We start from the raw sequence: 16,715 nt of genomic DNA on the forward strand, positions 1-16,715 counted from the left end.
TAAGGGTTCCTACTTAAAAGGTTGAGAAAGGCTGCTCTAGATGCTCATACTCGGTTATCTTATACATGTACAGATGGTGTTCTCCAAGTTTGCAGCAGAAATAGGGAACAGCTTATAATATAGTGGAAGGTATTTGCCCTTTGTCACAATAGCTAATAATTTGAAAGAATGGATAATCCCACCTCCTTTCTATAAAAGGGTGGGCTCACAGTAGCCATATTGTCAGTGTGTGTTGAACACATAGTTCTGCATAAGGAGCCTTGTCTTTCCTTTTTTCTACCTTGCCTTTCAGATGCCTTACCTTTCCCATGCCTTGTCTTGCCTTTCTAATGTCTTGCTTTTCCCATGCCTTGCCTTGCCTTTCCTATGACTTGCCTTTCCCATGCCTTGTCTTGCCTTTCCCATGCCTTGTCTTGCCTTTCCCATGCCTTGCCTTATTTTTCCCATGCTTTGTCTTGCCTTGCCTTGCCTTTCCCATGCCTTGCCTTTCCCATGCCTTGCCTTGGCCATGGCTTGTCTTACCTTTCCCATGCCTTGTCTTGCCTTTCCCATGCCTTGTCTTGCCTTTCCCATGCCTTGCCTTATTTTTCCCATGCCTTGTCTTGCCTTGTCTTGCCTTTCCCATGCCTTGCCTTTCCCATGCCTTGCCTTGCCTTTCCCATGCCTTGCCTTGGCCATGCCTTGCCTTGGCCATGACTTTTCTTACCTTTCCCATGCCTTGTCTTGCCTTGCCTTTCCCATGCCTTGTCTTGCCTTTCCCATGCCTTGTCTTGCCTTTCCCATGCCTTTCCCATGCCTTGCCTTTCCCATGTCTTGCCTTGCCTTTCCCATGCCTTGTCTTGCCTTTCCCATGTCTTGCCTTGCCTTTCCCATGCCTTGTCTTGCCTATCCGAAGCCTTTCCCATACCTTGCCTTTCCCATGACTTGTCTTGCCTTTCCCATACCTTGCCTTGCCATTCTATACCATGTCTTGCTTTTCTCATACCTTTCCCATGTCTTTAACAATTAGCCCTACAAATACCCAGAACTGAAAGCAAAATCCATCTCTCCGAAGACTTTAAAAGGGCCTGCCACAAAGTTCACGAATTTTAAGCAAGATTCATGAAAATGTTCACAAACCAATCCCAGACAGATTTGCTCATCTCTAATATTTGGCAAAGGAGCAGAGGTGCCATCTAAGAATAAGCCTCTTACAGTGTAAAACGTAAAGTCTCCAATGAATTCTAGGGCTTCCCACTCAATTATAGCAAAATCAAAACATTTTAGACAATTTCAGTTCCAGCTATAAATCTGTGAAGCGGCTCACCTCGGCAGACAAAGCAGCACTCGTTCTCTGGAAGGATCCGATCATCTTCGGTGCAGTTAAGCGGCGGACAGGGCTCCGCTACCTTTTGCAAAGCTCCATTCTGTAGGCAAATAATGACATTATTTGTATTAAAAGAGCTGCCGGTGGAAGATTGCGACAAGCGGGAAAAGGTCACGCAGTTTCTAATCAACGTTCTGCTATTCATTTCCAGAGCAGACCCTAACTGGCAGAACAAATCACAGCAGAAAAGGTGAAAATGATCTTTTATTTGCATCCTGAACTTTTATATGCATGGAATATAATTCGCACACAATGAGAGCTGCAGAAAAACAGCATCGCAGCCGGGAGGAAGAGAGGGGGGGCTCTGGAAAAGTGGCGGAACCCAATCATGTTGACTTTAAAGGCTCTTGCATAGGGCCATAGTTAGGGCAAATAGGCATACATTTTACGATTTTGATAAATACACCCGTACAAATGTCGAATCAAGTGCTGACATTTACACGCATAGCCAAAATTATGCATTTTTTGTAAGGCATGTCTATGGGCATAAATGCCATGATCACACCCATAATTAATGCTGTATGCCCATACACCTCAAATATGGCCATGTGCAACAGCCCTGCACTGCCTAATCTGCACTGTAAAACTGATATTATAAAAGCTTAGATTTTTTAAGGCCTCATGTACAATGGGCATAAAAAAAACGCCACTTTTAAATGGCGTTTGACTTTTTTTTTTTTTTTTTTTGATAAACACCTCTTCATGTTATCTTATTTGTTCTTACACACATGCATTTATAGACATTTAAAAAAAAAAAAAAAAAAACAGAGCCAGTGCATTCAGGAGAGGAGCATTTTGCCGCCAAAAAAAATTAAACGCATGTAATTGCGCATTAACGATAGGCACGTTTAGCGCTTGAATGTTCATTCATTTCAATGGCCAGGATAAATTAATATTGCGGCCAATTAAATTAATGAACGCCCTAGTGCTGGACACACCTAAACAGACCTCAATGTGCCTAAGTGCCTGACAGGAGAAAGGGCGGGGCAAACATCCCGCGTGCATCAGGCCTAAACCAGTAGTTACAATATGACATAAACATAAGACATGCAACATAGTTGTGTATGTTACATTGTAACTAACAATTAAAAAAAAAAAAACTTAAGCTAAATATAAAACACATGTATATATATATATATATATATATATATATATATATATATATATATATATATAGACACGGACAGACAGACATAGAGACAGAGATAGAGATATATAGAGATATATAGAGAGAGAGAGAGAGAGAGATGGAGAGAAATAGAGAGATAGATAGATAGATAGATAGATAGATAGATAGATAGATAGATAGATAGATAGATAGACAGACAGACAGACAGACAGACAGACAAACAGACAGACAGACAGATAGGTAGGTAGGTAGGTAGACAGAGAGAGAGAGACGGAGAGAAATAGAGAGAGAGATATAGATAGGTAGAGAGATAGAGAGATAGACAGATAGACAGATAGACAGACAGACAGACAGACAGACAGACAGATAGATAGATAGATAGATAGATAGATAGATAGATAGATAGATAGATAGATAGATAGATAGATAGATAGATAGATAGATAGATAGATAGATAGATAGATAGATAGATAGATAGATAGATAGATAGATAGATAGATAGATAGATAGATACAGTAGATAGATAGATAGATAGATAGATAGATAGATAGATAGATAGATAGATAGATAGATAGATAGATAGATAGATAGATAGATAGATAGATAGATAGATAGATAGATAGATAGATAGGAAATTAAATAATAATAATATATTATTCTGTTTAGCCAGTCTTGTGATCCAAGGACCTCGGATACACTGTATACCATTAGGGTGATACCATTTTTCTTATTAAGGTTCAAGAATACAGTGGTGTCACCTCCCTGCCGTCCAGGCTGTTGATTGGACAATGAGCTCCCATTAGTTGCAGGGGTGGCTGTGTATAGCATCTGAGTTTACAGTTTAAATTAAATGTACATGGGCAAGGTTTGCTTTTTATTTATTTTTTTTTATTGAGAACAGCTTTCATTAATGTTGAATTTTAGGAATTAAACAGAATTAAATATGTCATGACGTCATGGGAGGTAGCTCCACCCTACCAGTCTCATAACATCTGACATCATTAGGGACAAGGACGTCGTCAGGGGCGTGTTTTATTTCGGTCTACGTCCCCTCTGGGGAGATTCACCCTTATTTGTTTATCCAGATGACCATTATGAGTGGTATAGAAAGTGATGGAAGATACAATATTTTTGAAGAAAAGGGAGAAAAGGAAAGGAAGGGAAATTTATAAATGGGGGAGCCTGTTCTGATGACAGTGAAAGAAATGTAGAAAGGGAGAGAGGGCCACATCACTGGTCTGATTGATGGAGATTTTAATTGTGCGTAACTGGAGAAAAAAGCCAACATATTTTGAGGACTCAGAACTCCTTTTCTCAGGTCTTAAAACGCCGACAGTGACTGAAGAAAAAAAAAAATGGTAAACTGGAAAAACAAATTTTGGAGGTAAAATGTTTTCAAAGTAGAAGCATATAGATTGTGACGATTACAGGTCCCCGGTTAGGCAGCACTTGTCCAGCAACCCGTACCAGCCAAATCTCCAGGTTTCATCTAAATTTTTACCTTCAATCACTGCTGAAATTTTAAGCCCTGATGAAGGGGGAGTTTTGAGGTCCTGAAACGCGTTGGTTTTTGTTCTCTTGTCAAGTGCAATAACAAAAATCTACTAGTGCTGTAGTGCCCTTATCCTTACTACATACCTCAGACTGCTCTGAGGAACCCCTTGAGGATACCCCAGTTGCCTCCTGACTTCGAATCCCAAGTCCTTCCCTTCTTCAATTTTCTGGCCCAGCACTCTACTGACAAATGTACTGTTGATGTCTGAGGTGTGTGTGATAGTGCTGGACCAACAGAAGTGAGGCTTGGTTCTACTGGATATACAAAGGAGTGCATCTTCCTTCAAAGGAGCTGATCCGTAATAAAGGTATATTATGGATGGACCTTTTTCTGGTCCCAGGCTCCTACCTTTGTGATCATGACAAAAAGAGTGCTCAGCAGATGATACACTCTGGGGTGGGCATTGAAGAGCGCCAAGTACAAACATTCTTATGACTCAGAGGATTTTTAAAATGTTGATTGGTAAAGTGCATCAAATAAAGTCAATGCATTTCGGGGTAAAAGCTCTCGTTAGGTCTTGAGCAGTAGATGTTATTAGAATCACAATGAGATGCAATATGAAACCTATGTGAGATCTTAATGGCTGTCACAGCCAGGGGTCAGGCTCAGAGACCAGCAACTATAGCAGTAGAGAGGCTCTCACCAACCAGCAGGAAGAGTATACAAGCAGGTCACCCTGGCCGAGAAAACGGGCTCACCTGAACCTGTGAAGTCTAAGCACTAACTGATATTCAGCAGACCTCCTGATGGTGGAGATGGGTTTTGATGAGTGTTGGTACCAGGTCCCAGTCCTCAGGATCGCCCCACCAGGAGGTGAGCAAGCTGGGGTCCAGTAGCAGATATATTAGGTAGGGATCAAGCAGAAGTGTGATCATTAAATAGGCCAAAGCTCGATAACAAGTGACTTCAGGTAGGGATCAAGAAGAAGTGTAGTCAAAGCCAAAAGTCGGTAACGAGTGGTAGCAAAAATATGGACAACAGCAGGAGAAACAAGAGCGAGATATTGGCTGGAGAGAGCACAATAATCTGAAAAACAGGAAGTGCAAAGACGTAACCTAAATGGGAAGTTCATGGCAGGGGCAAAAGGTCCAACGTTCAAGAGAAACAAGGTTCAAGGCAAGATTGTTGAAGGAATTTCCAGGGTGCTGTCCAGCGTCCCAGGTGGCTCAGCCAGAAGAGACACCGCCAGACACAGCAGAGCTTCCACGTTTGGACAACAGCACTAGGAACTGCCAGCAGAACTTTTGTACTAGGCGCTCCTCAATTCTCACCCCCAGAACTTACTCTTGATGACAACTGAAGGGAAGTACTCAAAAAACTAGGATTGATGGGTGATCATCCGGCACCACATCCCAACATTATAAAGAGAAAAAGATTTCATGTCTAGTTGGGAAAAAAAATCACTGATGTTGTATATCCCATAAAAGGATTACAACAAAGTCAGATGCTCAATTTAATTTGTGCCTCTCACAACCTGCTAACAACATATCCTACTAGACAGCCCTACGAAGGAACTCACCACAAACCAGTAAAACATTTCAAGGTTCCCACAGATGGTTAATGACATCACTATGAAATGTCCGTAAGGGGAAACACACGGAATCAATTGGTTTATTAATATATAACGAGGTCATCACATAAATGCTGCCATTATGAATTATTTATTCAAGCTGGGGACTTTTCTAACTACGAATATTATCATAGGGAATGTTTTGGCAGGTTTTAGAAGAGTGCATTTTAATGGGATCTGAGTGAGATAAAGATGTGAAATTCTTCAGAAATCGGGACCTTGCTCACATCTTTTGAAGACAATTTCAAGAGGGGAGAATTAGATAGAGGAAGGAGCGGAGTCCTCCAGCAGTGCAGAGTATTTCAGGAGCGGAGAGTTAGAGGAAGGAGTAGAGCTCTCCAGCAATGTAGAGTATATCAGGAGAGAAAGATGAAGAAAAGAGCAGAGTCATCCAGCAGAACAGAGTATTTCAGGAGAGGAGAGTCATAGAGGAAGAAGCAGAGTCCTCCAGCAGGGCAGAGTATTGCAGGAGAGGAGAGTTAGACCAAGGAGCAGAGTCCTCCAGCAGGGCAGAGTCTATTAGGAGAGGAGACTAATGCCCCGTACACACGGTCGGACATTGATCGGACATTCCGACAACAAAATCCTAGGATTTTTTCCAACGGATGTTGGCTCAAACTTGTCTTGCATACACACAGTCACACAAAGTTGTCGGAAAATCCGATCGTTCTGAACGCGGTGACGTAAAACACGTACGTCAGGACTATAAACGGGGCAGTGGCCAATAGCTTTCATCTCTTTATTTATTCTGAGCATGCGTGGCACTTTGTCCGTCGGATTTGTGTACACACGATCGGAATTTCCAACAACGGATTTTGTTGTCGGAAAATTTTATAGCCTGCTCTCAAACTTTGTGTGTCGGAAAATCCGATGGAAAATGTCCGATGGAGCCCACACGCGGTCGGAATTTCCGACAACACGCTCCGATCGGACATTTTCCATCGGAAAATCCGACCGTGTGTACGGGGCAGTAGAGGAAGTAGTAGAGTCCTCTAGCAATGCTGAGTCTTTCAGTATGAGGAGAGTTTGAGGAAGGAGTGTTCTCCAGCATTGTAGAGTATTTCAGGAGAGGAGACTCAGATGGAGAAAAGAGCAGCGTCCTCCAGCAGAACAGAGTATTTCAGGCGAGGAGAGTCAAAGGAAGGAGCAGAGTCCTCCAGTAGGGCAGAATATTTCATGAAAGGAGAGTCAGAGGAAGGAGCAGAGTCCTCCAGCGGGGCAGAGTCTATTAGGAGAAGAGAGTTACTGTAGATAGAGGATAGATCAGAGTATCCAGCAGAGAATTTCAGGGGTGGAGAGTTAGATAGAGGAGGGGGAAGAGTGTTCCAGCAGAGCAGAGTATTTCAGGAGAGGAGAGTTAGAGGAAGGAGAAGAATCCTCCAGCAATGTAGAGTATTTCAGGAAAGGTGAGTTAGATGGAAGAAGAAGCAGAGTCCTCCAGCAGAGTATTTCAGGAGAGGAGCGTTAGATGGAAGAAGGAGCAGAGTCCTCCAGCAGTGCAGAATATTTCAGGAGAGGAGAGTTGGATGGAAGAAGGAGCAGAGTCCTCCAGCAGTGCAGAATATTTCAGGAGAGGAGAGTTGGATGGAAGAAGGAGAAGAGTCCTCCAGCAGTGCAGAATATTTCAGGAGAGGAGAGTTGGATGGAAGAAGGAGAAGAGTCCTCCAGCAGTGCAGAATATTTCAGGAGAGGAGAGTTGGATGGAAGAAGGAGAAGAGTCCTCCAGCAGTGCAGAATATTTCAGGAGAGGAGAGTTGGATGGAAGAAGGAGAAGAGTCCTCCAGCAGTGCAGAGTATTTCAGGAGAGGAGAGTTGGATGGAAGAAGGAGAAGAGTCCTCCAGCAGTGCAGAGTATTTCAGGAGAGGAGCGTTAGATGGAAGAAGCAGAAGAGTCCTCCAGCAGTGCAGAGTATTTCAGGAGAGGAGAGTTGGATGGAAGAAGGAGAAGAGTCCTCCAGCAGTGCAGAGTATTTCATGAAAAGGAAGCCATGTTGGGAGTCTCCTGTCACACTGCTGCAGAAGACTGCTCTGGCAGATCCATATGTAATGGAATTCATACATTCAGATTTGCTCCCCGTGTCCCAGATTTCAGCCTACATGACGACAACGTGTTATAATAATATATGACAGGACTGCGGGGGAGGAATCGTTCGGGGCTCATTTGGACACAAACTGGCATCTCACGTGAATGTAAATCTGCCATTCAACCTTGATCCCAGCCACATGTTTTAGAGCAAAGCAATTTGCCGGCTTCATACACATCTGTGCGAAGCTGCAGACAAAGGAGCTGCGGAGAGGAGATTGAGTGACAGGCCGGGCCGGCGCTCGGCGCGCTGATAACAAGAGTCACGTAATCTGCCCGTTCAAATAAAGGAAGCCAAAAATTGGAAGACTTACTCGGCATTCTCTGCAGCTTGTCGTGAGGATCTTCTGACCTTCAGCCAGGACTTTCCCACCGTAAACACATTTGGCTGAAAAGAGAGAACAGAAATCTGATGTTATTCGGACTGTAAGAATGAGATTAAAATGGATGATTCAGTAACATAATAAATACATTCTTGACACAATATACAGCATATTTTTTTTTTTTCAGATAATCTCCACCTTTTATGAATAAGAAGCCATCCTTGAGCTCCAGTCAGTAGCTTTGCTTACCGAAACTAGACAAAGCGCACTAGCCAAGCGTCCTAAAGGAGAATTCCTTAAAGAAGATCTCCAGGTATGGATATTTTTTATATAGGTACATTGTTACAGCTTGGACCAATGTACACTCACCAGCCACTTTATTAGGTACACGAAAATGCCTTGTTGATTGTCAGAGGTCAGAGGAGAATGGGCAGACTGGTTCCAGATAATAGAACGGCAACAGTAACTCAAATAACCACTCATACATCCAAGGTATGCAGAATACCATCTCTAAACACACAACACATCCAACCTTGAAGCAGATGGGCTACAGCAGCAGAAGACCACACCGGGTGCCACTCCTGTCAGCTAAGAACTGGAAACTGAGGCTACAATTGGCACAGGATCACCAAAATTGGACAATAGAAGACAACCATTGCCTGGCCTGATGAGTCTGGATTCCATCTGCGACATTCAGATGGTGGGGTCAGAATTTGGTGCATGGATCCATCATGCCTTGTATCACCGGTTCAGGCTGGTGGTGGTGTTGTAATGGTGTGGGGGGGATATTTTCTTGGCACACGTTGGGCCCCTTAGTACCAATTGATCATGGTTTACCCACCACGGCCTACCTGAGTATTGTTGCTGACCATGTCCATCCCTTAATGACTACAGTGTCCCCATCTTCTGATGGCTCCTTCCAGCAGGATAATGCACCATGTCACAAAGCTCCAATCATCTCACCACTGGACAATGAGGACACTGTCCTCCAATGGTCTCCACACTCACCACATCTCATCCAATAGAATACCTTTGGGATGTGGTGAAATCGGGAGATTGGCATCATGAATGTACAGCCGACAAATCTGCAGCAACTGTGTGATGTTGTCATGTCGCTATGGACCAAAATCTCTGAGGAACCTTTCCAACACATTGTTGTATCTATGCCACCAAGAATGAAGACAAAAGGGGGTCCAACCCACTACTAGCAAGGTGGACCTAATGAAGTGGCCGGTGAGTGTAAGTATGTATATACCATACCTGTAGGATTCCTCTAGAAGCTGGAAATCACTGTAGTAGACACCGCTACTACAGTGATCTCCACTAGCTTCCGGGTCCCGTGCTGAGCGACTGTCCTGTTGCATTTGAAACACAGAAGGTTGACCACAGGGCACAGGTGCCAGTCAAAGGCCACATTGCATGTTCTCAATGGATGCAAAGCATTCCCTAATTGCATGAGGTGATGTCACAATCCCTTGTCCAATCAGAGAACGCTTTGCATTCTTGGAGAACATGCAAAGCATTCTCTGAATGGCTCCCATGTCCAGCAGCCAACACAGTCTTAGCCAAAAGGCTTTATGTTGCTTCAGGTCATCTTATTTTTTTTTTTTTAAACTAATACAAATTCACTTTAAGGAGATCTGAGATATCCGATGCTTGCCCATTGCCTAAGCTGCTGAACAACAACCAATTCATTTCATATCGTTAGTATGCATCCAACAGAAGACATTCCAAAACGTTTCAGGGGAATAGCAGAGACCTCCTTCATCAGTGCTTGCCGAAATTAGCCGCTGAAGCTTGGTCAACTAAAATTATCTTCACAAACTAACTCAGGACCTTTTAAGCCCTTATCAGCCTCTTTGGTGAAATGTGACGGATGTCGAATGCAAATTGTTAAAATAAATAAATAAATAAATAAATGTAAATATATATATATATATATATATATATATATATATATATATATATATTTTGTTGAGTTGTGCTCATAAGTTTACATACCCTGGCAAAATTTATGATTTCTTGGCCATTTTTCAGGGAATATGAATGATAACACAAAAACTTTTTTCTTTCACTCATGGTTAGTGTTTGGGTGAAGCCATTTATTATCAATCAACTGTGTTTACTCTTTTTATATCATAATCGCAACAGAAACTACCCAAATGACCCTGATCAAAAGTTTACATACCCCAGTTCTTAATACCGTGTATTGCCCCCTTTAACATCAATGACAGCTTGAAGTCTTTTGTAGTATTTGTGGATGAGGCTCTTTATCTTCTCAGATGGTAAAGCTGCCCATTCCTCTCGGTAAAAATCCTCCAGTTCCTGTAAATTCTTGGGCTGTCTTGCATGAATTGCATGTATTGAGATCTCCCCAGAGTGGCTCAATGATATTGAGGTCAGGAGACTGAGATGGTCACTCCAAAACCTTCACTTTATTCTGGTGTAGACAATGACAGGTTGACTTGGCCTTGTGTTTTGGATCATTGTCATGTTGGAAGTACATCCCATGTGCAGCTTCCTGGCTGATGAATGCAAATGTTTCTCCAGTATTTTTTGATAATATACTGCATTTATCTTGCCATCAATTTTGACCAAATTTCCTGTGCCTTTGTAGCTCACACATCCCCAAAACATCAGCGATCCACCGCTGTGTTTCACAGTAGGAATGGTGGACCTTTCATCATAGGCCTTGTTGACTCCTCTCCAAATGTAGTATTTATGGTTGTGGCCAAAAAGCTAATTTTTTTCCAACCTAACTATGTAGCAATGTAACAATGTAACTATGAATCTTGGGTAAACGTTGTGTGAATTGTCAGTGAAAACATTGATACAACAAATATATCCCTTGAGAACTATCTATGACTTCCATGTAGCATGGACAATAAGAAAATAATTATCTGTGGAATTTCTCAGGTCTTGTCACATTTCAGTAAAGAGGATCAAGTGAAATGCATTCTGTCACCAGTCTGTTATCTCCATCAATCCTACACTCACCTCTCCTGGGATCAAGTGTCATTTCTTCTCTGAAGCATGGCCAACAGACAGCTAAAAGGGTCAGGTGACACGTGTCTCAGTGTTCAAGCAATGTGCTGCTAAGCCCAAGTGTGCCCCATGTGTCCAGTGTGCTCCAAGTGTGCCCCATGAGTCCAGTGTGGTCCAAGTATGCCCCATGTGTCCAGTGTGCTCCAAGTGTGCCCCATGTGTCCAGTGTGGTCCAAGTATGCCCCATGTGTCCAGTGTGGTCCGAGTGTGCCCCATGTGTCCAGTGTGCTCCAAGTGTGCCCCATGTGTCCAATGTGCTTCAAGTGTGCCCCATGTGTCCAGTGTGCTCCAAGTGTGCCCCATGCGTCCAGTGTGCTCAAAGTGTGCCCCATGTGTCCAGTGTGCTCCAAGTGTGCCCCATGTGTCCAGTGTGCTCCAAGTGTGCCCCATGTGTCCAGTGTGCTCCAAGTGTGCCCCATGTGTCCAGTGTGCTCCAAGTGTGCCCCATGTGTCAAGTGTGCTCCAAGTGTGCCCCATGTGTCCAGTGTGCTCCAAGTGTGCCCCATGTGTCCAGTGTGCCCCATGTGTCCAATGCGCTCCAAGTGTGCCCCATGTGCCCAGTGTGCTCCAAGTGTGCCCCATGTGTCCAGTGTGCCCCATGTGTCCAGTGTGCCCCATGTGTCCAATGTGCTCCAAGTGTGCCCCATGTGTCCAGTGTGGCCCAAGTGTGCCCCATGTGTCCAGTGTGCTCCAAGTGTGCTCCATGTCTCCAATTGTGCCCCATGATTTCAAGTGTGCCCTTGTGTAGTCCATATCTCCAAGTGTACCCTATGCATCCTGTGTCTCCAAGTGTGCCCTGTGCACTCTATGACTTCTATATCTTCACATAGTTTCTGGATCCCTGACCATGACATCCTTCAGTTTCATTTTCAATATATTGGCCTCTTACTCGACAGTCCAAGAATCAGCTCACTTAAAAGGCCAGGAAAATCATTGTTTATTATCTGAGCAAAGCATTGCATGGTTTCGCCTAAGTCCAGCCCCTTCTGTGCCTCCAGTGTCTGCCTTCAATCCCTGCACTTCTGATGCTCCAGTGTCTCAGTGCCTCCTATGCTCCATATCTGCAAGTGTGTTCTATGTACCCATGTCTAAAAGCATATCCCTGTGCACCTTGTGTCTTCAAGTGTACCCTGCGTGCTCCATGTTTCCAAAGGTTCCCCTGGGTGCTCCTCGCTTCCATGTGTGACCCTGTGCTCCCCATGTCTCCAAGTGTTCCCTTGTGTGACCCATATCTCCTAGTTTGCCTCTGTGTGCTCAATGTCTCCAAGTGCTCCTTTCTGTGCTTAATGTCTCCAAGTGCACCCCAGTGGGCTGCATGTATCTAATTTCAGCCCTTTGTGACCCATGTCTCCACGTGTGGCCCTGTGTGCCCCATGTCTCAAAGTGTGCCTCATGTTGTAAAAGATTGCACTGTCTGCCCCATGTCCCCAAGTGTGCTCCTGCACACTCCATGTCCCCAAGTGCATCCCTGTGTGCCCATATCTCCAAGTATGCCCCATGTCTCCAAGAGAACTCTTGTGTGACTCATTTCTCCAAGTGCCCCTTGTGTGACCCATATATCCTAGTGTGCCTCTGTGTGCTCCATGTCTCCAAGTGTGCCCCTGTGGGCCCATTTTTCCAAGTGCTCCTCTGTATGCCCCATGTATCCAATTGGGGTCCTGTGTGCCCCATGTCTCTAAGTGTGCCCTTGTGTGCCCTATGTCCTCAAATGTGCTCCTGTGTGCCCCATGTCTTCAAGTGCGCCCATGTGTGCCCCATGTCTCCAAGTATGCTTTTGTGTGTTGCATGTCAACAAGTGCCCCTCTGTATGCCTCATGCTTCAAAGTGTGCCCCTGTGTGCCCATGTCTTCAAGTATGCCCTTTGTCTCCAAGTGTGCTATTGTGTGCCCTGTGTCTCCAAATGCACCCTTGTGAGTCCTAGGTATCCAAGTGTGCCTCTGAGTTCCCCATGCCTCCAAGTATTCCCTTGTGTGACCCATATCTCCTAGTGAGTCTCAGTATGCTCCATGTCTCCAAGTGTACCCCTGTGTGCTCCATGTCTCGAAGTTTGCCCCTGTGGGCCCATTTCTCCAAGTGCACCCCTGTATGCCCCATGTATCTAATTGTGGCTCTATGTGACCCATGTCTCTATGTGTGCTCTTGTGTGCCCTACGTCTCCAAGTGTGCTCTTGTGTGCCCCGTGTCTCAAAATATGCCCAATGTCTTCAAGAGTCCCTCTGTATGCCCCATGATTCAAGTGTGCACCTGTGTTCCCCATGTCCCCAAGTGCGCATGCTCCGTGTCTCCAAATGTGCCCCTGTGTGCTCATGTCCCCAAGTGTGCTGCATGTCTCAAAGTGTGCCTCATGTCTCCAAGTGTTACCATGTGTGGCCCATATCTCCTAGTGTGCCATTGTGTGCCCCATGTCTCCAAGTGTGCCACTGTGGGCCCATTTTTCCAAATGCACCCCTGTATGCCCCATGTATCCAATTGTGACCCTGTATGTCTCATATCTCCTAGTGTGCCATTGTGTGCTCCATGTCTCCAAGTGTGCCACTGTGGGCCCATTTTTCCAAATGCACCCCTGTATGCCCCATGTATCCAATTGTGACCCTGTATGTCTCATATCTCCAAGTATGCTCTTGTGTGTCCCATGCCTCCAAGTGTGCCCCATGTCTCTAAGTGTGCCACTGTATGCTCCATGTTTCCAAGTGTACCTTATGCACCCTGTGTCTACAAGTGTTCCCTGTGCACTCCATGAATCCTGTGTCTCCACATAGTCCTTGGTTTGCCCCGCAGTTGTCTGGTCTGCTATGTTCCACCATCAGTACTTTTTATTTAGCCTCAGGTATGGTCCTGCAAACACTAGGACTGTTCTTCTCTCCAAAGATGTGGTGGCCCCCTCTCTATGACATCTTTCAGGTCTGTTAACAATATATCTTACAAGCCGGGCTCCCACCACAAGCCTGGTTCCACCTTTTCTACCTCCATTACATCAGGCCCAGGTAACAACTGGATGGAAAATCCACCACAACATCTCCCTACGACAACAGGCATCTCCGCCAAGCTATTAGGATTCAAAGGTGTAACCGATCGCAATAAGACGATCCTCCGTTTCGGCTGATATTTTTTAAAACAACTTACTTAACAAATTCCGCACACTTTAATTTTCACAGCCCATAAAGAAGCTTCATTATATACAAGGAATTGTGATACATTTAAACAATTACTGTATCATTTTATTTGCTGGGTCATTCATGCAGGAATGTCACGGCGAATTAAATTCCGCTTAGGCGGCAGATATTCTCCGGCTATGAAATTCATGTAGGTGAGATATATACGGGGATGGAGCTGGTAAGGAAATATAACAAGCCGCACTCAAAGCTTTTTTTATCTGTGATGGAGATAAAAAGCAAATTTCAATAAAGTCCAATCTATTTCAAAGCGGACCTGTTGTCAATTGTTATGATGTCAGCTGTGTTGTTAGGATGGTGAAACAAAGAGTATCGTAATAGAAGGTCTGTAATGTTGTTCCTGGGGAAAACGCTGCTCCAAGCTCTCTTTGGTGCTGACCATGTTTCTGAAGGCTTTTTTTTCCTTTCTTTTGTTACTTAAATTTGGCTTTATGTCTAACTCATTGAGTGATCTCCCTCTATACCACCTTTCCCTATGTCATTTTTAGTTCTTCCGCTTAGTGAATCTACTTTATATCCAGTAACGCAAGAGTTTCAAGGATTGACAACATTAGCTGAAGTGCAAGTATGTATGCATGCATATACACTATATTGTCAAAAGTATTGGGACGCCTGCCTTTACACGCACATCAACTTTAACGGCATCCCAGTCTTAGTCCGTAGGGTTCAATATTGAGTTGGCCCACCCTTTGCAGCTATAACAGCTTCAACTCTTCTGGGAAGGCTGTCCACAAGGTTTAGGAGTGTGTCTATGGAAATGTTTGACCATTCTTCCAGAAGAGCATTTGTGAGGTCAGGCACTGATCTTGGAAGAGAAGGCCTGGCTCGCAGTTTCCACTCTAATTCATCCCAAAGGTGTTCTATGGGGTTGAGGTCAGGATTCTGTGCAGGCCAGTCAAGTTTCTTCACCCCAAACTCACTCATCCATGTCTTTATGGACCTTTCTTTGTGCACTGGTCCAAAACATTTGGTGGAGGGGGGGATTATGGTTTGGGGCTAAAAATGATGCAATATACTAAACCTCTAAAAATGATAATATATAATAAATAAACAGATAATAAGATATTAAGTAAAATATCCCCAATTATACTGCTCAATAGTAGATAAATAAAGTGCAAGTGCTCAGTTTGTATATACACAGTCCTCAACATTGATAAGCAAGAAAAAGTCCATTAACATATCAAAGAAAAAAGTGAAACAAATGGTGTCTTCATGCAATGTGCGCTCTCCCCCTTCATGTGTGCCCTCACCTTAAGGGCTTTAAAAAGGTGAGGGCACACCTGAAGGGGGAGCGTGCACATTGTATGAAGACACCATTTGTTTCACTTTCACTTTATGGACTTTTTCTTGCTTATCAATATTGAAGGACTGTGTATATACAAACTGAGCACTTGCACTTTATTCATCTCCTATTGAACACTTGCACTATCATTGGGGATATTTTACTTAATATCTTATTATCTGTTTATTTATTATATATTATCATCTTTAGAGGTTTAGTATATTGCATAATTTTTAGCGCCGCACATTGGGTATATATGTTCACATTGTTACATTTTGAGGAAGTGGTGATTGCTGGCAGCTATGTCCCAGTATTTTTTATTTTTTGGGTTTTGAGGTTTTATTAAAATTTTGTTTGTTTTTTGAGTTTTTAGTTTTGGCACAAGGTTTATACATATACAGGGGGCCCCCGGGTTGCGAACGGGTTAGGGACTGCCTGTTGGTTCCGAAGTCGGATCTGTTCGGAAGTCGGAAGCGACTGCGCAGAGCGGCAGAGACGTCGTTTTCCAATGTTTTCCGATGTTCTGTCAAATAGCCGCACATGCGCAGACATCGTTTTCCGCTGTCTTCTGATGGTTTCCATTGTGCCCGCCGTAGAAAAATGGCCGCGTATGTGCAGAACATCACGCCGCCTCCCGTTCGTAAGTAGGAGTTGTTCGCAAGTCGGAGGTTCATAACTCGGGGACCCCCTGCATAGATTATGGTGTGGGGGTTGTTTTTCAGGGGTTGGGCTTGGCCCCTCAGTTCAAGCAAAGGGAACTCTAAAAGGCGTCAACGTACCAAGACATTTCGGACAATTTCATGCTCCCAACTTTGCGGGAACAGTTTGGGGAAGGTCCGTAAAGACATGGATGAGCGAGTTTGGGGTTGAGGAACTTGACTGGCCTGCAAAAAGGGGACAATTCCACATTAATGCACCTGGTTCTGGATTGGGATGTCCAACAAGGTCATGTAGGGAGTGATGGTCAGGTGTCCGCATACCTTATGGCTGTAGGTGTAGGTAATAGGCTGAAATTTAAAAGCAAAAGAAAAGCACTTTTACTTACGCCGGCAGACTTTGCAGCACTGTCCTGGGATGTGGATGGGTAGGTGTTCGGGGGAACAGTTAAGAGGTGGGCACAACATTCGCCTGCACTCCACAGCACCATTCTGAAGGGAAACAGAAAAACATCTTATAAAAGTAATATCCA

The 16,715-nt window shown here is 44.1% G+C and overlaps 1 protein-coding gene across 2 annotated transcripts in view; it reads right to left on the reverse strand.

The window, feature by feature from the left end:
• NELL1 (neural EGFL like 1) overlaps nt 1–16,715 on the reverse strand; it is a 1,046,888-nt gene that overhangs the window by 651,679 nt on the left and 378,494 nt on the right. For both annotated transcript variants that reach the window (XM_073604029.1, XM_073604030.1), the window contains exons 9-11: nt 16,572–16,674; nt 8,018–8,091; nt 1,307–1,406 (exon numbers count right to left, since the gene is read on the reverse strand). In XM_073604029.1, coding sequence (XP_073460130.1) covers nt 1,307–1,406; nt 8,018–8,091; nt 16,572–16,674 — 277 coding nt within the window. The remainder of the gene's footprint in view (nt 1–1,306; nt 1,407–8,017; nt 8,092–16,571; nt 16,675–16,715) is intronic.

This window comes from Aquarana catesbeiana, linkage group LG11 (assembly GCF_042186555.1).
Source record: "Aquarana catesbeiana isolate 2022-GZ linkage group LG11, ASM4218655v1, whole genome shotgun sequence".
In the NCBI taxonomy this organism is placed as follows: Eukaryota; Metazoa; Chordata; class Amphibia; order Anura; family Ranidae; genus Aquarana; species Aquarana catesbeiana.